This window comes from Parus major, chromosome 2, assembly GCF_001522545.3.
Source record: "Parus major isolate Abel chromosome 2, Parus_major1.1, whole genome shotgun sequence".
Classification (NCBI taxonomy): domain Eukaryota; kingdom Metazoa; phylum Chordata; class Aves; order Passeriformes; family Paridae; genus Parus; species Parus major.
Genome location: NC_031769.1, coordinates 124473656 through 124500781, shown reverse-complemented (window position 1 = coordinate 124500781; position 27126 = coordinate 124473656). Strand labels below are relative to the sequence as shown.

The 27126-nt window shown below is 38.8% G+C and overlaps 1 protein-coding gene and 2 long non-coding RNA genes across 3 annotated transcripts; 2 read left to right on the top strand and 1 right to left on the bottom strand.

The window, feature by feature from the left end:
* Nucleotides 1–783: 783 nt before the first annotated feature.
* LOC117243964 lies at nucleotides 784–8725 on the top strand. The gene is made up of 2 exons (XR_004496153.1): nucleotides 784–995; nucleotides 3938–8725. It is a non-coding gene; the product is annotated as an uncharacterized LOC117243964 (long non-coding RNA).
* Nucleotides 8453–23897, bottom strand: LOC107200935 (carbonic anhydrase 3-like). The gene is made up of 7 exons (XM_015620049.3): nucleotides 23524–23897; nucleotides 22468–22665; nucleotides 15483–15601; nucleotides 14550–14642; nucleotides 13691–13756; nucleotides 12682–12837; nucleotides 8453–9632 (listed from the first exon to the last, which is right to left on the bottom strand). The coding sequence occupies exons 1-7, from the start codon at nucleotides 23567–23569 to the stop codon at nucleotides 9513–9515; spliced, it is 798 nt and encodes a 265-aa protein (XP_015475535.1). The 5' UTR covers nucleotides 23570–23897; the 3' UTR covers nucleotides 8453–9512.
* Nucleotides 23897–26171, top strand: LOC107200936. The gene is made up of 2 exons (XR_004496152.1): nucleotides 23897–25089; nucleotides 25917–26171. It is a non-coding gene; the product is annotated as an uncharacterized LOC107200936 (long non-coding RNA).
* The last annotated feature ends 955 nt before the right edge of the window (nucleotides 26172–27126 follow it).

Genomic DNA, 27126 nt, shown 5'->3' with positions numbered 1-27126 from the left:
TGTCTTTCCAGCCAGCTCAGACAGCTGAACTTTCTTTGCTTCTCTGCAGGAATTTCCTTACGAGTTTTGAATGTAATGGGGAAATGAAAACCATTATTCTTTTTTTTCTGTACTCTGTTTTCTGATCCAGCTATACCAGGTCCTTGAAAATCATCCAAGGGAATTCAGTCCTTCAGCTTACATGTTGTTATAATTATCTGAGTTTGAATTTCCTTGCCTTCCTCCATCTCCTCTCTCTGGGTATGAGATCTATAAATTAGAAAGAAAGGCAGGTGAAACTGTTGCTTAATAGTTTGCTGTGACGTTAAGTAAATAAAATTATTATGAGAGATACTAGAGACTTAGCTTTTAAAAATCATGGATTTCAATTATACTACCTATGTGCTTCAATATGCATGTTTTTGTTTATATATATGTTTGTATTAACTATTTAAATTGCAATCCATGTGACCCACACGAACCGAGATGATAAATGTTGCCATCCCAATGTGGCAATTCTGCTGGCAGTAACATGATCTCTCATTGCTATGTTGATAAGTGTCTGAGGAGAAAATTTATATCTGGGGTTTGTTATGCCATACACTATATAAATCACTGTACATGTCAGTACCAGGTAACCCTGCTAAAGACCCAAATTATATTTAAACATTTATTCAATCTCATTCTCTTTCATGGAGGTCATTGGCCCCCCAACCTTTCTATAAAAAAGTGTTACCCTCCAGTTGTAATTGCTTCCTTTAAAACAAAAGCATGCAGGGTTCATGCATAGTACATACTCTCTTTCCTTAGGTGATTATTGCCATGCTTTCACATGAACTCACTTGAATGATGTGCTTGCTGAAACTCAAGGCTGCAAGAATTTTCAAGAATGAAAATCTGATCTGATCTGTCTGCACACGTGCTCTGGCACAGCCTGCTTGGAGTAATACGGGATTGAAAGTTTGACCTAAGCTTATTTATCAACTCCAGACTCACTGTGAAATTCCAGCAGATTGGTGAGTCTCCCAAGGCAAAGTTTAAGTTTGACAGATACTGACCTTCCCTTGAAGTCTGAAGAGAATATGGAGTCACACTGGAATAGCTCAAAGGAAGAAAATAGGAAAGGGGTGAAAAGAACTAGGATGAAACTTCAAGGCTTAGTAGGGCAAGCAAGGCTAGAATTTCTTCACAGCCCTTAAAACCAATTGATTTGTCAGAACAGGCTTAAGACCATGCTGCTTACTGAGACTAATAGAATGATAACCGTTTATAAACTTAGGAAATGATCAGAAATTTTAATACATTTCTATAATTTGCCAGTATCCACATTTTCTATCAGGCTGGTAATTTTCAGTGCAGTATCTGCCAGGACACATGTAGAATTTATATGCAATCACAAAAGCAACCTTTTCCAGAAAAGCATAACAATTCCTGTGTCTTCCCATTTTTATTTTTTTTTCTTTTAAGTGCAGAAGGCTGTAATGTATAAGATCTATCAATTCTAGCCTAGATGGTAACAAGTGAATCCACATGCCTAACTTGCTGTGGAAAACCTCTCAATGTGGTACACCCCTGAAGAAAGAAGGAACAGAAAAGCTAAACCCCAGTGTTTCTAGAGGTGAAAATGTCCACTGTTTGTGTTATTGTTACAGAGAAACCGTTTTCAACAAATGATCACAGTGTGCATGTTCTTGAAATTCATTACACATTGAGAGCTCACCTCTGCAGAGTAGAGCAGAGCACTCCTAGAAACCCTGAAATAGCTTTTCTGCTTAAAGGCTTTCAGTGGGACTGTGCTCAGGAGACAGGGGTTGGACCCTAAAAATGGATGCTAATATCTCAACTTTATTCATAAGGCAAACAACTTTAAATGCACACCTTGCCTAGACATATGGAAGATAAAATCAATTAACTAAAATCTTGTAATACCTTGAAAAAATACAATTGCAGTTCTAGTAGGTGAGATTATTTGCTGCCAGATCACAGATAAATTTTCTTCTCATATATTTGATGTTTACTGCTAAACATCCAATAAATCTTAGCCAAATATAGCTGCAGAAGAACAAAAATGAAACGAAAAAAATTCTGCAAAGAAAATAGAGAAGCCTTCATATCTGGACTGACAGCCACTCTGGTACCTAAGGTTTCAACAGTGTTTAAATTATTAAACATATCCTACACTCAGAATTTTACTGTATTTCTTGATAGACCCAAGAAGCAGCCATATAGTAATCATTTTTTTTCCAAGCAAAACTAATACAAAATGCAGAACAAAACCTTCTCTAAAGCAGTTTTTGCCACTGTTCTTTAAAATGTTTTTTTGGGACACTCTGCATGTATGAGACCTTGCAGCTGTCCAGCAAAAGAGTGTTCAGACATAAGACTTTTTCCAGCCAGGGTTCATATGCTATGAACTAGGTCCTGGAGATTCTTTATTCTCCAAGAGTTGAAGCTGGTGAGTTCCTGAAGAAAAATGTGAAATAATCAAGGGTCTAGAGTGAGAGAGGGAGAAAAAAGGATGGCCAACTCCCTTAGTAGGACAGTTGGGATTTTCACATGGATATGAGACCCATCTCCTAGTCCCCAAAGATGCTGCATTCATTATGCACAGTGACTACTTATCCTAAGTCATTGCTTGGGCCGAACACTGGCAGGACTCTACATGCCTTCTCCTAGGACTAGTTTCTGTATTCCAGTGTAAAGATGAAAAGAAGAACCTGCCAAAGGCCATGAAGTACCTTAGTGGCTTGAGTCACTGAACTCCACTCATTGACTGAATACTTTCACAAGGTAAGATTAGTGTCAGTGTTAGCCTCAGGGCTACCTTGCACTCGGTAAAGACACAGGGAAACTCATCCTGGCCTGGCTGGACAGAGCAAGACACTGGGGAGGCACTGAAGTATCTGAGGTGAAACCTGTCTGCATCTTTTCCTAGGTCTGCCAGAATAAACAAAGGGATAGATGTCAGTTATGTGGCTTGTATGTAGGGCAAATATACACTTAATCTTCTAGTGAATCACCTTTTTTCACACAAAGATCATCGGTGATCCCTAGAAGAACAGCTGCTCAGACACATTGGGCCCTGGCCTCAGAAACCTCCCACACCAATGTCATGAGTAAAAAGCTATAAAAGAGTTGGTCTGCCAGATTGGAGGGTCAAATAGCAGCCTGGAATCCTTGTAATAGGGAAGAGTGTTGCTGCTGATATTCATCCCTCTTTCTTAATGGCCTTATGCAGATGCAAATAGTTAGATTTATTTTAATGAAAAAGTAAAAAAATGGGTGACCCTCACAAACAGTTCGTTTCAATCACACTTTCATATTGCTGAAGTACATGTTTCAGCTAAGAATCTGCCCTGATTTTTTTATTTTTATTATTAAAAAAATCCGTATTTTGAAAGTATCATCTGAAATACTGATCTGTAAAGATCTGCCTATTATCAATCTTTTCAAAAGAACATCAGTATTTTTATATCCTTACAAGAGAACCAGGAAGGGAGGGAATGAGAGTGACTTGAAATCTCAGTAAAAAAGAACAGGAATTTACCAGTTTCAAACAACAACCACTAAGCAAAACAAGCTCACTATTATATGCCATCAGTTAAATGCATTATGTCATGCTTTGTGTTCAGCTCATATCTACATAAGTATTATTACTATCTTTATTCATAAATGTTAGCAAAACAGTAAGCCCACAGAAATAGTGTCTTTATCATCTTATAAGAGATGGAAACATATTTGCAATCATGAAATTTCAGGTGAGCAAGCTCATATTTTTCTGTTCTTTATAAAGGTCGTTTTGATTTTTAATAGCTGACACGTCATTTTTTTTAGCAAAACAACATGTTCTTTTGCATATCCTTATGTGCACGTGTCTGGCAGTTGGCCCCTCCACGTTTGAATCTATTGGCCAAATTTGATAAAGTAAGAAATTGTCTGGAGGTTTTCTCTCCTGCAGGTTGCATGGAGCAGCCAGGAAGATGGAAGCCATCCAGGCCCCCTCTGGGAAAGGGCTTTGACTTTCCTTGGGTTTTGCTGCACAGCCATTTCAAAGAGGACAGAGCAATCATTCCACTGACAACTCCCACAGGTCACAGAGGCTTCTGAAATTGGTGTGTCATGCATTTTACCCTGACTCACTGCAAAATGAATTACTTGTGAATGCCCCAATAGTGTTAGCTTTCATTGGAGATGTGCAAAAAGCCCATCAATAACTAAGCAGTAAGGTATTTTAACTTATAAATTGATAAGGGCTGGTAGGTAACCATGGGCAGCACTGACAGAGTGTTTATCACTTTGTGTGTCTGGTTTTGCCTTTGTTATTAAATGGGCAAAATAAAGACATGACACTTCATATGCACAGACACCTACAGTTTTTCTCCTAGGGTAGCTGTGCAAGTGTCTCTTCAGCTACTCTTTCTGAAGCTTGTAAATTACTTTGGAACTGCAACCTACTTTACCCAATTTTAATAAAGACACTTAGGAATACCATCCCACATGTCATCTTACTGCAGGAGTTATCATTAGCAGAGTGAACCAAAACAGTCAATTTAAGTAGAAACTAGGTATGTCAGGAGTTCACATCTACTTGCAGCACTTTGGTTGTTTCATTAAATCCATCAAGGATTTAAACCAGGAACTTACCTAATAAGGCACCTTGCAGAAGAAACATGACAACAAAGGTAAGAGCATTCCAAGCAGGAACAGGACCACCGTTGAAAGGTTCATGAATTTTAAATTAACTGACTTACCTCCCAGTATTCCTGGTCCAGATACAGTCATTAAAGCAAGCATCCTTGTCAACTGATTGTATTTCTGTCCTTCTCAGCATTTGAATTAGAAGGAAGAAATAATTTATAGCTATTTGCAAAACTGGCTAAATGAACCCATGATTCTGAATTCTCTCCTACGTGTCATTTGTGTGGGAATACAGAAGAAAGCAGTGGAACAGTAAATAAAGGAATGCTAAGGATTTCTGCCTTGAACAGAAGATGATGCCTAAGAACAAGACTCTCTACAGTAATGCCAAGTAGTAACATCTTAAGAGAAGTGTGGTTTGGAGGTGTGGTAAGATTTAGTTCTAGAGGGTAATAAAATCTCATTGAAAGCTAGGTTGGAACTGGTACAAGAGAAGCTCAATCTGAAAAAACCAAAGAACAACTAAGTCAGAAGGGGAGTTCTGAAACAAAATAGAGCGAAGAACCAAATATATCCAGCAACAGCACTGGTGTTTAGAAAATATTTGGTGCAAAGTCTGTTATTCCAACCATCTTTAAATCAGCTGAGGATCTCAGTGTCTCATACCCTCACTGTTGCCCTGTCCTTTCTTCCAGTTCCAGCAAACATAACCTTTCCACTGTTTGCATTTTCTTCTTCTGTCCTTCAGATTGTGCCACCTCTTCTAAGAATCCTGTCTGTCTTTTTTTGTCACATTAAACACATGTAACTCACTTTGACTTTCAAGGTCCTTCACAGACTTCTTTCTCTTGACCTGTTACCTGAAACTGTGAATCCAAGTGCCAGCTCTAGTTTCTGACCAGCAAGTGTACTCTTAGGCTTTTAAGCAAGAATTTTCAAGCAAGACGAGGTGATTAATGGCCCCAGTGATCTCAGAAAGAAGCATACCTGCTCCAAACTGAGGAGTTCTTTTATTCTTGGAAAAGGAGGGAAAGGGAGTTGTTTCCTCCACTACTTTATTCTGGAAGACAGCTAGGTGTGGCAGGCAGCCAACCAGAGACAGGTTTGTTAAAAGCACACTAACTTCTCTAGGAGGATGTTTTTTCTCCCGAGTCTGAAATTAGTTGTAGTTTCAGTCAAAATACTATCACACATTAACCAAAATCAGCAGCAGAATGTGTATTTATACAGCACATATGTTTTGTGTATATATTGATACACACATACATATACACAGAGAGTAAGCTGTATAAACATTGAGGCACAGATAGGTCTGTTCAGTGGCAAAAAGCCTTTGAGGCGAAGGAATGAAAACATTTTCCAAACCAACCAAACTTCAGCATGTTCTGTTAGAGGCATGATGCATCCTGATGATGGTGACTAGGGATTTGCTGTGTGCCCTTCTGGATGGGTGGCTTTACCCAGCTGACAGAGTTCAGCTCCAGTGAGCTGCCACTGCTGGGCAACAGGACAGAGCATCTGTCCCAAAAATCATTTGTGATCCCAAATCTGAAACTTGAGCAAAACAATTCAGAATTCTGCTCAATGTATTAACAGTTATGTACATAGGTTGCAAAATACTGTCCTATTTATTATTAAAAGAAATGTCTGTTCATTTTCCTATAATTACTCTAATGAAATCGAGAATAGGCATAAATTTGGATATAAATCAGATTTAATCAAGTTCTTTTCTGATCTAAATTCTTCAGAAATATCCATCACCTGAATTTTGACTCTTCTTCAACACTAAAATCTAAGTCTATTTTTATATAAAATTTTGGATTATCTATATCTACCTTCTCTTGCCTGCCTCAGGGAGCTCCACAAAGCGAGACTGCAGGTTGATGGTCTCCTGCCCAGCTGCAGACAGGTAACCCACAGATAACTTCTGTGATCAACATGTTGGGGCTAGAGAATAGGTTCCCAATGAGAAACATAAGAAAGTGGACTGCCCACACATTTACCATGGGTATCTTTTATTTTGATGAGGTTTAGAAGGGGAGAGCCTATCTACAGTTGATTGTTGAAGAGCATAATCATATCTCTGGTGCTACTGCAGCGGCTGTTTCATTCCACAGCCCCTTCTTGCTCATGTTCAAGACAGTCAGTGACAGAGATGCAGGTACAGCCATACTACTAAAATGTTTCAGGAAGACTTGCAGCATCACAGAGCATGGCCATGTCATTTCTGACCTCTGCAGCAGATGAAAAGTAACTTGGAGAAGGGGCTGCCAATGAGCTGTGCACTATGGCTTGCATGTCTCATATCTGTTTCAGAGGGGCTAATGTTCCTAATTAGCACTGATGTCACAAAGTGTAGTCAGGCATACATGGTATGAAAGTCAAATACAGTAGCAATTTGTTGTGTCCTATCCCACCAAGATGAAAATCGGATGTCTTTCCTTTTTACCAGGTAGTTCTGAACCCAGTGCTCCCTGTTCCTGCAGTGCAGAGTTAAATCCCATAGTGGAAATGTGCAGTTAAGAAGTGAGGCATAATGGATGTTACTACTACATGATCTGAATTCAGTCATACTAGTGATTAATTTTTCTTGTACTTGGGGAAAGCTGCAAAGAAAGGGGTAACCTCTGCAGAATAACAATGAACACAGCCAGAGAGAGCAGAAAATTGCATGATACATGAGCACATTCTAAATGCTGACTCACAGCACCCTACATTTCTCACTGCTGCCTTCAAAACTCTCCCTAATCTCCTCATATGTTCAGCTTACAGTGTGATTCACAGGGTCCCTGAAGTGCCCCCACCCCCATTCTTTGGCTTTTTATTTTCCTTTTACTCCTACTCTTTCCATTTTTCCCCTGATGCTGTACCATTGTTTTCTAGAGCTGTCATCATTACTTCCGGCAGTCCCTGTGCATAGGGACAGGGTCTGTAAAACAACTGCCAAAACCCTTTTTCACAACTTCCTCCTATCTGCAACTCTCCTGGGCCGAATTTAGTCTACTTTTTACAAATTATAAATACAGATAAAATGAAATCAACTGCATGGAAGAGTCAAATGACACTTTCTTTTGAGAGATTACCTCAACTTTTCAGGTTCCAACTTAATAAACATGGGTCTGGAGCATAAGGCTTATTTCAGCTACATTTATAGCACCCAGACAGCTCCTCTCCAAAGTCTGACTGGGAAACCACCGTATCTTTAAAAATCCCTGAGATTACATGTTCCAGATTTGCAATACCATAAATTGCATTAAAAAAACCCCAAACTACTCTAGGATATGCAATTCAGTTTAATAAAGTACCTTATAAAACAACTTACCTTGCAACTCACAAGAAACTAAGCACTTCAAAAAATCTATTTTTGCTTCAATTTTCCTTTTTTTAATGAAATAACATAATCCCTCTCCGATCAACAAGCTCAGCATCATCCTCCTGGCCCAGAATATGGCTGCCAAGAATCCAGCCACTGCAAGAGCTGCACCTGCTTTGTATTTCCTGAGCTCAATGGTAAATTATCTTTCAGTTTAGTGAGTTTGGATACAGGCTGAACTTTTCCACTCTGCAATCAACTTGTGCAGACTCATATGATGTTGCAAGAAAGCCACTGTCAGAATAGAGATGATGTCACTAAAAGAACAGATGTGGATGTCTCAAGGATGTAGCTATTTAGGTGTCATGTAAAATCGGTACACTTGTAGTTCAAGCATCTGAAAAAGATACTATGCATGGTCAGTTTCTACAAAGATAGAATACAGAGGAAATTGACAGGTCTTTCTTTAAAATTCTGTTACTTTTACATGTTTCTAAATAGTAAAAAACTACAGAAGAAAAATCTTGGTAAATATATTTATTATTGTTGGATTTTTTTTAATGCAGAAATACTGTTATTTCAATTAGAGGATTACAATCCTGTTTAATTGCTCTTTGTACTAAAACAAGAGACAAACACATTGTTCAACTGCATTTTGATTAAGAATCCAACTGTGGTTTCAGATGTTCATACACAAGTTTCATTAACAGCAGGATTGATTACATTTGTACATTAAATGAGAATTTGTCTCAAAAAATATTAGACTAAGGACTCTTTCTTTTAACACCCTTTTTACACAGAAAAGCTGTTTGCATATATGAATAAAATATATACGAAGGATACAAAGACCAACTTCACAAAATTTATGTCACCTTGACTGCTACAATATTAAAATGGAAATTAGCCTTTTAATAAAGGGAACCAGTTGTGACACAAAAAGAAATAGCTCTTCCCCCTTCCCATAGGTTTAACTGCATATAACTCGGTGAATACAATTTTCAGAACAGACCTCTGTTTCACCTGTCCATTATTTTTAAGAAAGTAAAAGTTTAGCTCTGTATCAATGATTATAACACAATTTCCTATCCTTCCATATTTTACATTCCAAAGACGAAAAGAGTTTATAATTTCCAAGAATGTTTTGTGGATTAACTGGTGCAGCTCAGAGCTGGATATGGATAATGTTGAAAACATCTACTGAAAATTTAATGGTGAAACCAGTTACTTCTCTTAACTGAAACCTCTTTAGCATGCAATCAGACCAGCATAAAGGGACATGTGCACAATAGGAAACTGTCGTCTAATTATTAGTAGCATCTTCTTTCTTCCTTTGAACTATTAACAAAAACTGATGTTAAAGAAGTTATGAAGAACCAAACAGATTCTCTACTTCCATTTTACAAGTAGAATTTGCCTAAATAAATGTTATCCTCTGAAAGTGAAATTCTCATTCCACAACTCGAGCTTCAGCCTCCAGATCAGCAGCTGGAGTTCTGTGTAAATGCAGCAAAGGACACAAAACAAAAACACCTCTTATTTTGAGAGGTTGCCTCTCTCAGAGCCACCCAACAGAAGCCACGTCCTAGAGGAACGACGCGCTCACCATCCTGAAATACCGCGGCTGAGTCGGGCGCCAGTTATCAACCAAGGGGTGATCAGGTTCGTTCTCGGCATTCTTGGAGAGGCTGCGGAGCTTCGCCATCTGCACAAGAGCAAAAATTGAAGTGTCCTGATGGAAATCCTTTGGGATCAAATCCACAGCCCAACAATTAAACTAAGGAAGCTGGTCCAGCTGTGGAAAAAAGTCTCCTTCAAAGTTGTGAAGACGTCTTGCACCCCACCACCACAGGAACTGTACTCTGTTCTTTTCCTAGCAGTGATATTCTTAGGATAGTCAAAACAGAAAAATGAGTCCTATTTGAACAGGATTGTGAAAAACAGTGTCATTTAGGTACTGTCTACAGCCAGAGAAACTGTGGGAAGTAGTCAGAAAATGTGAATACAGCTGCTTGTGCTGTAATAAACTTCTACTCTAATCCTGCCTTAGTGCCTGATAGTTAAGAATCCTTTAGATATACAAGGTTTTAAAGCTGAATTATAAACTAATTGTTCATTTCCATGGTAGGTCTGCAGCAGAGGGTATATTTTCTGCAGTGACACAAGAAGTCCATTATTTATTAATAACAGGAATTGGAATTTAAATCTAGAGAAAGACTTGCTTAAGGTTTCAAATGGTTTGTAAACAAGGTCTGCAGCTTGACTCTCCTTTGTTGATACCAAGGTGTGTTTCCTTTTTTGAGGGATGCATTATAAAGAGCCCAAACTAGTCAAAACTGTTTAACACTTTCTCTACTGCTTTCTGATTTTCAAAGGATGCAACATGCATACAGATACCCTGTACTCATTTCCTGTCACTACCACGCACTACACTAGACACAAAGCTCATCAGCTGTCATTTGGACATTGAGCCTGTCCCTGTTTGAATGAAAAACCTTGAAAAGCACACACACATTTCCCCTGTAAACTTGAAAACATAGTGCAGGGCAGGCATCACCTTTGCTCACCAGGAGCTTCAATACACTGATGTATTTACTTTTTAGTACAGACTTCAAGGCCAATACAAGCAGAATTTCTGTCTACGTTGTAAAACCTGGGTTCACTGTGGTTAAACTTGTTCCATTCCAGTTTATGAACTGAGCTAGCTCGGGCATCTCAACATTACTCTTCACTGGACAGCTCAGAAAAGCCAGCCATCTCAGTCTGCCTGAACAATGATGAGGTCACATTTATAACCAGCAGAACAGGCATCCAGTGGATTAATATTCTGAAATTAAATTTCAGATTTCAGATGAAGAATAATTTGTACAGGAAGAGATGAAAATTTTTCATCTGTTTTGTTCATACTGATAAATTACTTTTAGAGAAGAGTGCTGGGGTTTATTATCTTTGAAATATCTGCTCTACTCAGTAAAAAACCAACATGTATTCAGGCTAAGATTACATAAAGATGAAAAAATTAGTCTGCAATTAGACAGAGTTATTCCACAGTTAAATTCCTGTTCTTTCATTAAAAGTAATCTGAGCAGCTAGGCCACCCACACTACCTCAACTGGGATTTCTGGTGAATTGATTTTCCTGCAGAGCACTGATTTGCAGCGACTGCACTTCCCCTTGTGGCTAATATACAGTTACCATCTGGCTGCAAAAGCATCCAAGAAATCCACTGCAAATGCACACACACTTAAAATAATCACTATTAATGAGGCTGCCATGGTACTACACTGTCTAGGATTAGAAATAATTGGCAACACAATCCTCTTATGAATATATTATTTAGAGGGCAGGGACTCTGGAGTGAGGGAAGTATTTCTATTGTATTTCTAGACAGTAACTCGTACATGCTGCCAATTCTGCCTGAAAAGCAGCTACCTCAGGGTAAGAGCCAATGTCTTGTCTTTATTAATCTTTAACTTAGATGCTCCATTTTTTGTACAAGAGGGATAGTTAAAGAACAGTCTTGTATGTTTTCCAAAAGGCACTAATTTTAGAACAGCTGAGAAAAAGACCATGACCCAAACACCTTTTGACTACCTTCTGTAGTCAGAAAGTCTTTTCATAAAGCTGGATCAATAATGTGGTTAGTTACTTCTTTTAAAATGCATTTTAAATCAGAGATGCTCAATAATGACTACACTTCTCCTAATATAATTTGTAGCTGATCTTCTGTAATATGAACATCTAAGATGATTCATTTTGTGGAAACCAGTCAGACCATATTTGTAGTTTTCACATAAGTACCCACTTTAAAATAGCCCCCATATTTTAATCTTTGGATGGACAAGGAAACAGGAGGCACAGCAATTCAATAAGCTCTGAAAATATATGAACTCATTACCATATTTCATCTACTGCCAGGTAAGGTTCTCATCATACCTGGGTTGTATTACTTAAAAGACAAAGAGCCAGTTAAATACAAAGTACTAGAAAATAAAAATATTTCCTTTTTATGTAACATGCACATCAATGAATACATTAAACACATCATCATCTTGAAAACCTAAAATGAAAATTATGTGTCCAAATACAACATCTACATAATAGGTCAGTCCCTTGATGAATATTCATGTGCTTTATATCCTGGAGCCTTGAAATTTGTGGTAATGTATTATTAGACTGCTGACTAGACGAATAACCTCAGATGAGAAAACAGACTTGTGTAGTAAGAGTAGAATCATAGGCTGAAATGTGCTGAAAGAGGGCATTCAAATTTCTGTAACTGGACTTGGGAGAAAATTAGGAGGGGAAATTAACAAGAAATACTTCTTTACAGTAAGTGACCAAAGAAGTTTTTGACATTAACAATAAATTATAGTTAGCTGTTGTTGCTCCAGTTTGTGAAAATGGAGCCAGTATGCCTTTCAAAAACAGGTATCAAGCATGTAATTCAACATTTCCAGCTTGCACTCCCATCTGCAATGCAGGGCAGACAGAGTCACCAATCCCATTACATTTGTATTCTGAAAAATTATGTTTTTGAAAGAAAACTCTTACCAACTACACTGTGGTATGTTTTTACTAATTTAAAAAGCTCTCTAATGTCTGTGGGCTTCAAGTACCATGGTGTTGGATGTAGGCTAGTTCTTCACTCTCCTTTTAATCCTGTAATTTCTCACAAAACCAGTGGTCGTTTTTGTTGTCAAAAGAACACATTCAGGTTATGGCATGTAAATAAAATGAAGGGGGAAGTTTACCTGGTCTGAACTGACTATGATGGGCTCTCTAAGAATAATCCAGGTAACACACTCTTCACAAGGTGGAGTAGTGACAGATCCATGGTATGTCCAGTAGTCATGAGATTTAGGGAAAAGAATTGAAGGATCAAAGTTTGGAAAAGGAGCATTTTTCCCCTATAAAATAAAAACAAAAACACAACAAAACCAAACAGAAAACTCTTCAACAAATCTAACCAAGATTACTGTAAAACTCTGTTATTTTAAGAAACAGGGAATGACTCTGATATTTCAAATGTATTAACTGAGGAAAGTGAGCACAGATCTACACAAGCTAAAATGGTGCAGTAAGACAGGTGGACTAAATGACCCTCACAGATGGGCCCAGAGAAAGCGTGATGAAACAGAAAAGTCCATGATGCTACTTCTTGTACCTGAGCTAACTCATGTGAAGTGCCGTCCAGTACCAATGTGTTTCACTCATATCTGGGCAGAAATACTCCTTCTTCTGGTCTCCTTTCTTATAGAAATTCTATTTAATATTTCATTAGGTCACCATACAACAAAGTGAGACAAGTACAACTTTCATATTTGTGCTAATAACAAGCAAGACAGCCTATGAAATGTGAGATTTATCACATAATGTTATCTAGGACACAAATGTCTAGTCAGTGGCATTTCCAGAGATCCACTAGGCAGCCTACATAATAAGGCCAAATGGACCAATTTCTAAATATGTCTTTTATTTGGCACTGTCCACTGAGGCAATAAGGTTCCATGCCTAGTTTTTAGGTGAGCAAAGACTGGGGAAATTACTAATTTTCACCAAACTCATAAGCCCCACTAAAGTCAAGAACGGCTGATGGAAGAAAGGATTTTTCATATTAAGGAAAAGCTACCCACGGTTTTATTCCCAAATATATTCTGGAAATGTTGCAGAGCAGAATTTGCAAACCAGAAAGTCAGACATTGTGGGTTTTATTTTTTTTTTTTAGCAATTTTCCTAGAATGAAAAGGCCAATATCATTACCTTTGTTTTGATAGCATTTATTTCTTCAAGAATTCTCTTCATCTCTGCTTTGGGAGTTTCCCCTACCTGTAAAGAAGCAAGGAGTTCTGCTTGACCAGGTTTCTTTTCTCCTATTTTTCTATATGAGCATCTAAACATATCAAGTATAAAATTATAATGCATTAACCTAACCTATCACCCCTACCAGCTTGGTAAGCCATGACTTCTGTCTGTTACCTCTGCCTCTACCCCAACAGATGTTATGATGCAAAGGAGGAAACTGTATCAGTACAGAAATTTTATCATAACAGTTAATTTCACAACACAGATTTCATGGTCAGATATATTGTTTGCAATTGCTGATCTCAAAAGAGACATCCAGCTTTCTATCTCTAGTGCTGTCTCTAGTGGAAGTGAATTAAACAAGACAGAGCAACAGCTAATATTTCAGGCTTAGTGTGAATGCCCCTAAAAGGATTTTTAAAAAAGGATGAATAATATGTATTGCCTGTGAGATAGTTCTGTTTGAGAGAAAGTTCATGAAAAACCCAGAAGAGATACATGTCCTTGAAATCTGTCCCCAGTTAGCAAAAAAGACAGCTGACTGCTGTTGGTCAGAGGGCCATTTCTGACACGTGTCCCCATTCCATGAGCCACATAGTGACACAATAGCTGCAGGGACAAGTGTGTATAGCTCTGGATACCACTTGAGATAATATGACTCATGCTCTGTAACTTGAAAAGGATACATTACTGAAAGTCAACCCCTTCAATGTGGTAGGATCCCTAGAAAATATATCCAGAGGGTTCTGCTTTTTTTTAATCCTCTAAGAATAGAAACTCCATAGCATCAATGCTATGGTTGCATGCTTCTACTTACTTGCAAAAATATGGCCAAAACAGCTATTCCATCAGTTCTTCTCTTAGCATCAAGGTAATTACTGTATTTGGGATTCCAGTGTAACAAATGTAGCTTGAAACAAAGGAAAATGTGTAAAAAAACTCCATTATTCAACAGCAAGCCATCAGAGGCTTAATTTACAGTTCTTAACATAATTGTGAGTTGAGGCAACAAGGAATGATATTGAGGCCTTCCAAAAAGGAGAAAAAAAAAAAAGGACAGCAAAGTCCTATATCATTTATATCTATCATACATTATTAATTATAGTCATATTTGCTTTAAAATAAATTATAAATATCTGAAAAATAAATTGAAGAAAATTAATAAGAATCTCATCTTAAAGCTGAAGAAAAGTTGCTTAAGTAAGCAGGTGGAACATGCAGCTCAGACATCATCTACATATATGTGTTTCATTTCCATTTGGCATTCAAATTACAGCAATTCTGTCAAAGAATCCATATGAATGCCCTTCATGTATATTATTAGTCTACATTTTTCATTTTCATTACAATCCTAAAGTGTTGAAGAACCAAGGTAATTCATTCTTCCCCCCTGATTTTTATCACTGCAATTTTGTACTTCTGCCATCATTCTATATTTTCAGAATACTGTTTTAGTAAGTTTGGATTGCTTCTGAGTAATTCAGTCTTGCTGTGCTGTTTCACACCACACTGGTTTGAGAACATGGAAACCTTCGTTTCACAGAGAATTTTTCATTTCTCCTGCTGTGAGAATGACTTCAACCTGACTCATGTTTATAGGAATCGATGGAACCAAGAATAAAAAGGCACAGATAAATAAATAAAAAGAACTCCCTGAAAAACAGAGAAATGACTAATTTTGTTCCACCAGAACAACAGCAGCAAATTTTATTTTACAACCTGTTTTAAAGCAAGTAGTGGTGAGTCTTACCTCTCCTGCATACCTCACTCCATTCACAACATGCTCGGAGCCGTGGTCGTCAGATGAGCCCCAGTGGAAGTGCAGCTGCCGCAGCCTGTAGACCCCTGGAAGTGGCCCACCTCTCAGCACTGCAATTGACAATCTGCAACAGCATCAGACTCAACGATCTCCCAATTCTTTCAAATGAAGTACATATGTATCTACAATATTTACACATGTATTTACGTATTTGCTGCACAGATGCTCTGTGTTCTGAAAATCTGCACCGATTTCAGCCACATGTCAGGCAATCACCAGCTATAAGCACCTATAGGCAGAGGAGAACTTTTGTGTCTAGGCTTCCACTATACAGTCACTGGAGATCACTGATTTAATTCAGCTGCATAAATGTGCACCTAGTACTTTCTGGAATAGTCCAGAGACATCGGGACAGGACTGAGAGACGTGGTCCAGGATCTGTGGAAGATCTGTACATTCTAAACCAATATCTGGAGGCAAGGGGAAATAAATTAGGTTATCAAACATTACACGGGATGCCTGTGTTTGGGTAACTGAATTAACCCCTAATCAGAACAGTCAAGCCTCTAGAGTAATTATTCTTGCCTTAAAGCAGACACTCAACAGGCAGTGTATTCTCTGGACTCCTAGAACTCCAACTCCATTACCTCGAATGGCAGTCTAGATATAACACATCAGCTTTTAAAATCCCACAATAAGACACCTAAATTTAGATATCTTAATCTCCCCTAGATTCAATTCAGGGATTTGCTGATGTGAAAGTAAGCAAACATAACCACAATTAAGATCAAATACTAAGTGCTAGATGATAAACAAATTCCCACAAAACACTACAAAATTGTGTATCTTACTGCAGGGCTATGACTTATTTGTTTAAAAGGTTGTGAAATTACTGATGCTGCTTCTGCACTAATGGCTGCTCCCTCCAGTTATGGAATAAGAGAAAGAAAGCAGCAAATAAATCAGAAAAGCAGTCACTGAGAGTGCTAGCTATTTTCTAAACAAAAATTCAGCCTGTGATGAATGGTATCTACTATTCTAGTAATGTCACCCTTTTTAAATAATATTGTAAACGAAGGTGGTCTATTTGAAAGGATCAATAAAATAAAAAGAACATCTTTACATTCACCAAATACTAAAAAATGCTCAACTGTCATTCACTTTTTTTGAGAATAGAAGTTATAGCATTCCTATAAAACATTCAGCAGCTCTCAAGAACAGGTCTTCATATTCCAGAGAAAAATATCCTTCAATCTGAAAATGATGAAATCCATTATCATCTCAAGAAATACAGCACTAAGAGTTGAGCAAGCTGCTATTCTCAACAAATTCCTTTTACTTCTTCCCACAGACATTCAGAACTGTGGTGAACACAATCAGGGTAAGAGTAGTAGCTGACAAGACCATCAGTTCTCCATTAAAATAGATCTGTAAGGCCAAATAATCCTCTTTAAGGTAAAAATATGTCATTATTTCCACTGATGGGCCATCAGCAGACATTTTTGACTGGGCATTAGGTGAAGCTCTGCCTAATCTCATGCCAACACATTCCAGCTTAACTCATCTATAAATAGACGGTAACTTCTGCCTAGCACACTTTAGGCAGAAAAAATGATGCAAACAACATCTCCTGAAGGAAAAAGAGGCATTTCCTTTCTTTTAATTACAAGTGTGTAGTATTGAACATATAAATATATAAAATGACAGTGTAAGTAAATGAAATTTTCCTGCACATTAAAAAGGAAAAAAGTAAACAAAACCATTATGAGAATGAAGTTCTGTAATACTTAAAACATTAAAAATCCCACACTATGTCTGCATAGCTCAAAATTAGTAAGAGGGTTCTTTTTAAGCATGTGCTTTGGAACTTAAATTCTAAACATATTTTTATCCTCTTGGGCTTTTGTTTTCAATACTAAAAAAATAAAAATGCACAATCATATAACAGAAAAAGAATATAAAAGAAGATATATGGTATCTTGACATTCTTTTTCAGCAATGTTTGTATATATTAACTACATGTAACAGGGAATTTTTCTGACAATTACTACACAGGAATTGTCCACCTTAAATATCTGCAAGTCACAGCAGAATTACCAAAATGTAACTCCCTTAAACTTGCTTTCATTAAAGTAATGTGGCCCAGGTGCAAGAATATACAAACCAGCTGAGGAAGACAGGGGAGAAAAGTATTCACTCCTTTTTTGGTGCCTTATTGCTGCAAACTTTCATCCCATTGCTCACTGACTGACTCTAAATGGGTCTGCACATCACCCTCAATGACCCAGCAGTGCCTGATACCAGATATAAAAACGTCATGTTTCTCTTGCCTAAATTCTGTGCCCTCTCCACATCCACACTGAAGAATGATCTATTACGGAACAATCCTGCATGGACACACACAAGGACATCTGGTCTGGAAAAAAGCTCACCTTTTATTTGATCCATCATCAGCTGAGCAGCATGAGACAAAACAAGCTAATAAAAGAATGGGCTTTCTTCACTTTCTAAGTAATCACTAGGGCAAGTGTTGCACGGAAGGATGTAACTAAGGCAAGAAAACCTCGTCTCTCACTCTCTCTATGACACGGCCAAATGAAGGCGTCATGCAGTTGAGAGGAGATGGCTGCTCCAGTCACTTTAGCTAGCTGGGTGCCCTTGACAACAGAAAAGTGACAAGCAGCTTTTCAAATATGTGCATCCACTTGCTGAGCAGCTTCTGTAGGGGTCTGGTTGTTAACCTGTGCTAGGCTCAATTGTCATTTGATCTCACTAAAGTAAAACTGGCAAAGTCATCTTATACAAATGCCTTCCCTGTGTGTTGTAAAGGCACATCACGAAAGCCAGGTGGAAAAACCAACAGAGAGCAATACACACTCCTGAGATGAACTGTGTTTATAAACATGAGAAGAAATGACTGTTCTAGTAAGATTTATGATCTTGCATCCTGCCAAATCCATAAAATTATCTGGTAAACCACAATGAAATTAAATTAGTAATGTACTACTGTTTGACAATTGAAAAGACACATTATCTTTGTTATGCTGCTTCATAATAGAATCTAACAGTGCAGCACAGAACCCACAGGTGTTTCACATCACTGTCACATTTTATAAGCCATAAAAAAGCCTCTGCTCAGAAGAGGATCTCTATAGTGAAACCATCTAGCTAACTGCAGAGTAAAATGTATTTCCTAAAAGCTTTTGGAACTCAGATTTCAATTCTCACTGAAATTTCCTTTAAGCAAGCACTGAATAGATATGCAGCAGGATTACTTTTGTTTCTATTTGCACTCTTTTAGGGATAGACTGGGAAAAAGAGGGTTCAGACAGAAATCTGTTGGCCTGCCACCCACCCTCACCTACACTGTAACACTTTTGCCGGTTTTGTGCCCCTGGATCACAGCCTGTTTGTTCATCAGTGAGTTCCCAAATCATCTTTGTGATCTGCGCAGGGCTGAATAGGTGGCTGCCCCACTTCCAGGGACAGTCCTCTGTGTACCTGTAGCTTCAGCAGGCCCTTGACTAGAATTAAAAGTAAAGCACTTTCAATTCTAACAATGTAAATTTGAAGTTAACAGAAGCTCAAATCCTAAATTCTCTGTACCCAAATACATGAGTTAATACCTTCATGCAGGCACGAGAAATGACAGATGTGTTGTTACACTTACGAAGAATTTAACTTTCCTGCCTTTTGCCTTATGCAGTACAGCCATTGAGTGGTACCACAACTATGAAACTACTGGGATTTAGTGGTGCTATTCTTGTAACAGCTACTGGTTTTCTCCAGTGGAAATTCAGCAGACAAAATGTTAAGTAATCTTTTGTAGGAAGCAACCAAAACTGGAATGTCTATGCACAGACTTCCCCTGGTTTAATTGAAGTTACTGGGGTCTGTCCTCAGTCTATAATAACTGGTAAACAAATGAATGTTTTATTTAGCAGAAGTTGATAATCAAAATTTCATTTGCAAAAATGAATGAGATTTCCCACAAAGGGGTATTTGAGGAAATGCTGGCCACAAGCCCTAATCATGCTAAAAGAGCTGATTAGCAATAAGCTCCAACTTCTTACAGTAACTGTCTCTAATTTTTTATTTTTTTTCATGATCCATTTTCAAAGCCACATGTTTCTTTGACAGGAAAAGATTCTGAAAACAGCATCAAGGTAACCCTGTATGAATGTGTGCCTGCACTGAGGTACTCCAAGCCCTTAAATGTCATCCATCCAAAAGCCAGTAAAAAAAGAAGTAGGAATCTCTTTGTTTGATGAATGTCCATAGGAAGTGCCAAAAAAAACAACAAAGAGGGAAGATGAAGGAAGGTATCCATGTGACATAGCCTTAGTATATCTCTCCTCAGCTGCTCGGTCTGGGTTCCATTACCAGACTTTTGGATCTTTACTGTATCTCAATCCAACACTTCGGTGTAACCATCTAACCAAGCTATTACAACAAAAGCCAAAGAGTCATTAACTATAATAATTATAGTATAACTATATATTATATAATTATCATAATATAATTTGTTATATCTATATAATAAGTATATATATCAAAAAGCATAATGACAATAATAGTCCCACCAGCTAGAAGCTCTCAGGACACTTCGCTGATATGAATATTTTTTTTAATTTTAGAAAGAAGTGGATTCTGATAGTGGAAATAAGATTCCACCCAAATTCAAACCAAAACTGGGTCACTGCTGGATCTAAAAGAGTATCTGAATTGCCAATCAGGCCAAAAAACCATAGCAGTGGTAGGCTGCCAAAGTACCCAAGTTGTGGTATGTTTTACTGGGCCCAGACACCTAGAAGGTTTGTCTTCAGCTCCTAGTTTTCTCCTCAATTTTCAGGCTCCAGACCCCACCTGCAATCATTTTACAGTGCATAAGGTCCATCTACATCTTTACAGTAAGACAGGAAACTGTCCACAAGAATCCATTAACTTGTATGGATAAGCAGCAGAGACATGGTACTGCTCCTACAGCAACTTTATCTGTCAGCAAAGTCAGCAAAGCTTTCAGTTTTGTAGCAGATTCTCTAAGTTCAGACTTTATAAATAGCTGGAAATAAATTCTCAAATTCCTTCCACTAGTCTAACCCCAAACATAAAAGTAATAAGGTCTTTTTCAATTTAATACCTGAGTTACATTGGATGACACTCTAATTGTCTGAATTTAAGAAACTATCCCCAGTTGTGAATACTCCAAGTGTTTTTGGCAGGATACACAATGGATGTAAAACTTGGAGGCATCCAAAGTAATTAATTTTATCACTCACCTTGGCAACTTAGTCAGCAATCTATTTTATCCAAACTAATGAAAATCTAGACAGAAGTACAGATATGGGTATGACCACTATAACTGGAAGAAGTCAGGAAAATAAATGAAGCCATTAGTTTTCTGGTTAACTCAGATAGACAGAGTGACAGACACATACATAGAGAGAATGAATTTCTTTGATCCAAAGGAATAAAAGTTTCATTCCTATATGATCACTATTGCCTACGTATATTTTGTTCAGCTGGTGGTTCTTCTGCATAAAAAATAAGCCATTGCACATATCCTAAAAAACTGAATATGTGTTCAAGCCAGTAGGAGTATGCACAGTGGAATTCGTCCTGCAATTAGCATTATATTAGAGAAAGAACACCACCCACAAACTCTGCAGGCAATGGTATAACAAAGGAAACATAACAACAAACACTGAATGTTTCTTGACTTCAAAGAGTTCAGATATACACCTACTTTTTTTTCGCATTGAGATGCTTTTTATTTCTGAGATCAAAACAACCATTACTGAGCAGCTCGTTTGAAAGAATTTTCAGAACATTCTGAAACTTTCTGCTCTTTATTGTGAGTGTTGCATCCATGCTGTAGATTACTCTGCCTGGATACTGCCTCCCATTGAAAATTTGAGTTATCTTAACAATAATTGCACTTCTATTTTCATGCAGAAGATGCAACCACTGGTATATCTGATGCTGTTCTAACAAATACAACAGATGGTAAAAATATGGTAATAGTCATGGAGCTCTCATGTGCCACAGCTACATTTCTTTACTTGTATCATTTTATCTGACAATAATATTTTTCTTCAAATAACATTGAAAATTCCCACTTTGCTAGAAAAGTTACAAAACTCTTGACTGCATAGTAATTTGTAAGTTTTGATAGTATATTAACTAGTCCAGCTTACAAACATTTTGATCCTCAGTTTCATGAAACCCAAGTAATTAGTTAAAAATCCATTAAATCAAATCCATGTCCATATATAATTAACATTAAACAATCTATTAGTAAAATTTCTCCTAGTAACTACAGGTGTCAGTCCTAGCTATACAGAAAGTGGAAGTTTTAATGCAGGTAAGAAATAAGTCTGTACACTGTATGCTCTCATAGCTGCAAGTGGATAAAATATATCAAATGTTATATGACACAACTGAAGTTATCAGCCCTATAATCTTCATTAAGACAAAACCTCATGAATGCCAGGAAGAGTTTTAACTGATTAAATACTGTGACGTTGTAGCAACACCTAGCTCGTCACTTCATTTATCACAAATTACATGGACAGAGTTCTTAAATACTGTAACTTAAGATGTTCTGCTGGGCATCTCAGATAGGTAAAATGAAATTCAGCTCTCACAGATAAAGCCTGGGCCTCCTTTGTCCTGGAAAGCAACACAATTGCAATGACTTTTTGCAGCCCCAGAAATTTATCTTACGCCTTATTTCACCTTGTACCGAGTTTCTTTATGGTTCTCTCCATTCCCTAGGATTTTACTGATCAATTTTAATAGGAGTCCCAGAAGTTCCCCACCAGTAGCACAGGGTACCTGGTCAGAGAAACCTGTACATCACACACAGGCAATACACAGAACCCTTCCGACAGCCTGAACATTCAGAGCAGGCTCTTCCATGCAAATTAAGGAACAGCCACTTACATATAAGGACAGAGATGGAAACAAAACTGACCTGATCTATCGAATGAATCATCAAATACAACTCTGCAGGTTTTCCCATTATTGAGGATGGTCTTAGCTGCACCAGGATCGTAACTAGCAAACCACGGTAGTAAAGAACTATCGTAATGCACCTCTTTGTTATTGATTTCAATTGGTGACTGATGGCGTCCTTTTGCAAAAGGGTAATTTTTGTGCCACTGATCTGGTCCTACAAAAAAGTAGAGAAGTATCATAAAAATCTTTTCCAGAGAGATATACTTGTTACAATTAATCCAAGCTTGGCTTTGCTTAAGTACAGAACATCATTTAAGTGTATTAGTAAGTAATTACCTAGTTGTTATTCATGCCCTATCAAGACTTTCACTGTATAAAAGGCAACCAGATTGATTTCTAGCTGGAATACTAGATACTTCAAGTCCTTCAACTGAACCTAAACTCTTACACCAACCTCATGACTAACTACTAGGAGATAATATGCCAAGGAACAAAACCAGAGGTGTATACTCCAAGTCCAGCAGTGGCTAGAAACATGATATACCCAAATGATTCAAATGTGGGACCATGTAGCCATATGCGACGAGAAAAGGTCACTTTTCTCTGGACATGCCAAGAACGTGAAGCATGGACTTAATTACCATTATGGTTTTACCGAGGAGTTCATGTGGGAAAAGCCTGACGAATGCTGAGCTGCTCTTCCTGCAGCAGGGGAGAGGGCAGAGCAAGAGATCACCAACACCCCAACCTCTCCAGGCAGGCGGGGCCTGCAGCCCAGCACTGCTCTTCCCGCATTAGGGCTAGCCTAAAGCCGGATTTTACTACGTCGAATTTTAATTTTCATTAACAGTCGGAAAACTGACTTTATTTAACTTAAAGACCCCCTGCCATTGACCTCTCCTTCCACCAGCTTCGCCTCTTCCGCGCCTGCGAGCGACAACCGAGCGGCCTCGGCCCCGCCACCTGCAAAGCCCCGGGCCCGCCCGGAGCCCGCATCCCCCGCCACGGTCCCTCGGCAAGCGGGGCCCCCGCTTCCCCCGGGTTTCGGTGCCGGGAGGAGGGGGCCGCTCACCGTTGTCGCTGTCGTAGCCCCAGGGGTAGTAGTTGGGGTTGATCATGGTGCGGTGCCGGCGGCTCTGGCAGGACAGCGGCCTCGTCTCACGGTGGCTTTTTATAGACTCCCGCCAAATCCATGCCCGTCCCCGCCGCCCGAGGGCCGGGAGGGCCCCGGGGCGGGGGCGGGGAGAGCCGCGCCGCCCGCCCGGCTGCCGCTGTCCCGGGAATGCGGGAAAGGAGCCGGCCCGGGACAGGGCCGGGACCGCCCAGCCAGGGGAAAGGGCTTGCACCGCCTGCCCCGGAGCCCAAGAGCTGGGAATACAGAAGAGCACGAACGGCCAGCACTAGGCACAGGCAATGCAGGAATAGTTTTCAAATTCCAGTGATATATGTACGCATCCATGCGCGGCCTCGCAAGCAGATCAGCCGGGAAGCTTTAGCCGGGCTGGCTGCTGAGATGAAATGTGCGGGTGGCAGGCAGGCCGGCGTGGCGTTTTATGGCTGTTTGCAGGAGGCCGCCTTGGCGTAAGGCCTGTCCGGCCGGGAGAGGCCGGGTGTCCCCCCAGGGGACCCGCTGGAGCCGTGTTTGCCCCTGGGTGCGCGGCACAGCGCGGAGCCAGGGACCAGCAGGGGGGCAGAGCACGAGTCCAACAGCGTTTGCTTGTAAATGGCTGTCACAGGTTCACACCCTTCCCCATGAAATTCCCGGGTGTTCGCCTGGGTTCCAGCGCTGCTCCCTGCTGTGCGGTCTCTCGTTGCCTTCATAAACAGCTTCCCTGCAAAAATTCAGTGGCATTATTTGCTCCACCCTTTAAAAAGGTGCTGCTTCCTCCACTGCACGGTTTCTTGGTAAGTGGAAATCATTAAACTAGTTGAAGATCCAGCTCCTGCCAGCTCCAGATAAAATCGTTATTATCAAATTAAGCAAAGGATTTGTTTGTTTTGCTTCAGCTCTAATTCTCCTTTCATTTAGCAGGGTGTTATGCATCAGATTGCACTTAAAATTGTAAGCATACTTGCTAACGTGTTCCATACGTGACACACAGAAATCAAATGACTTCTAAAAATATTTGTTACTCTGACACATAGGGAATTGACAGATTAGATAGAGAAGACAGAGGTTAGCACCAGTGTGTATGAATGGATGAGGGGCTAAGTAGAAGACAAAACACTGGATTGAAAGGTGAATTACTGTGATTTAAATTTTAGAAGACTTTCTGTATAAGGAGTGAGTTTATTTTACTTGCTAGTAATGAAGTGAGGGAAAAAAGTACAAGTTGGTTGAAGGAAAATGGAAATGGCACAGGATGGAAGTGTGGAGTCATTGTGCAGAAAAAACTCTATCTCTGAATGTTTTGTAAACTACGGTGGGTGAAATTTAGTAGCTGAAATGCTACACAGTGGTCTTGAATCATAACCCTTGCTCATAGATTTTTTTCTGATATGAAGAGGAAGAGAAAGAGAAGGAAGAAGAGTGGTTCTTTTGGTGATAACATGTGAATAAGCATTACCAGGCAGGAGCTGCTCACAGAAAAACCCAGGAACAAACCAAGGACGTGTCGCTGGAGCTAAAGAGACCCTGGTATGACCTCTGAGACAGGTCTGTTGGCTTAATGAAGCTGAATTACGATGAATTGCAACAGGTGCAGGGGAGACAAGGCCATTAAAGAGCCTCTTTTATAAGAGGAGACTATAAAAGCTTAGTATAGCAAACAAAAGCTTGCATAGCAAACAAATGGTAAGAGGGTGACAGCTGTATTTCTATACACTCCATCAGAGAGGTAAACACCAACAGATTGTATGAGTTATTGAAGCTAAAGAGAACTGATAGCCAATGAAGAATTACATATAACTTTGCTATGAACAATTTGAGGCAAGATAACAGATGAAGGTTTGGAATGACCCAAGGTATTCCAGTGACTTTGCAATAGTAAAAGTGGAGACATGAATGAGGTACACAGGAGCTTTGTATTTATGTCTGACAGAACACATACTATTTTCCACCTCTTCCTCAGTTTTCATATTCATTTCTGAGCATCTTCTCACTGCCATGACCCACAGACAAATCTCCAGATTGAGAGCATGTGACATAAAAGTACTGTGTCTTTTAAACTGACTTTAATGGACAGATTTGAGGTTGTAGTTTACAGCCTGGGTAGGAAGACTCAAATTTTTAGATACTGAAATTTCTGTTGTGGGCTCTCAGGTACAGCAGTTTTTCAAAGCTGGTGTTTGTTTGGAACTCCTCGACATTTAGATAACCTAAAAACAACTGTGGAAAGAAGAAGCATTTGAAGAAAACATTTTAACATTAGACACTTTAATTCAGATCTTCAAATAAATAAGTTATTTCTGAGGAAAAACAAATATATTTCATTTATCTTCTTTCACTGAGCTCTTTTTCTCTAGGACTGGAGGGTCTCAAGAGGACCAAGTAAGACAGGAGGCTTTCTTCTGACTTCTACTTCGATTTTCTTCCTTATTCAAAACAGTGTTCTTACCCCTTCCCTCTAGATTTTACTCCTTTCCCAAGCCTGAGTATCCTGTGTCCATCAGCATCTCTCTCCAGATCAAATACTCACTTGCTTCATTCTCAGAAAAGACCTGCGTAGAATCCCTTAAAAAACACTATTCTTCTCTGCCAATAAAAAGAAAGCCTTTAAAAGTCTTTGGTGTGCTCTTCATTACTGACCATGGTCTGTACAAGAGAAGTGTTTTAAGAAAATGCACAGATGGCATAGAAGACAATGGTTGAGATTGAATTTGGTTTCAAGCAGAGGTGGTCTGAAAAGAGAAAGGAAGCAGCTCAGTAGTCAGGAACACTGGGAGTAGTTCATGGTTACAAAGCAGAATAATGAGGGAGTTAGAAGTAGGATTCCACAATTCTTGATAATTCACCCCATGCACAAAAACCCCTAGAACCTTGACTTCCAACAAGTTTTGTAGTTCTTAAATCTTGATGAGACACAGAAAGTTACTTCAGGGCAGGCCACCAGTCACAATTTGGTGGGTCCCCTCTCTGTGTTCTGCTGCTTTAGATAATATTAAAGTCAGATTTATATATATTAAAAAAAAAAAATGGTAAGACAGGCTTGGTCTCTAAAGTGATTTAAAGGATAGTCATTGAGTTCAGAAATGAAGAGCATTCAGGAAGTGAGATTAAAATTCACCAGACAGCATCTATCCATGAAAAAATAAACACACAAATTCAATACATAGATTCCTATGAAGTTTCTAGTTAGTTTGCCATTATGGTGTTGCTGCAAGCATTACCCAGATGGCATATGTGCTGAAATGTAAGTCTCTGTTTTAAGTGTGGATCAATCTCCTTATGTGTGCTCTGGCACTGAGTAAGAATGATGTCATCATTTCATAAAAGCAAAGTCTGCATGTCTGCTGTGAAAATCCCACAATTTGGTCACTCCTGTTCACTTAGGTATAGTTTATATTAATTTGCATTGAAGTGTAAGTCAGAATTAAAAGGACTAGTCCAGTATTAAACAGATTATTAAGTTTTACCAGGATAATTTTCTAAAGCTTATATAAACAATTTATTCTCAATCTTCGGTAGTAAGTGATGTGATAAAAGTCTTAAGATCGAAACACACATAAGGAAGGG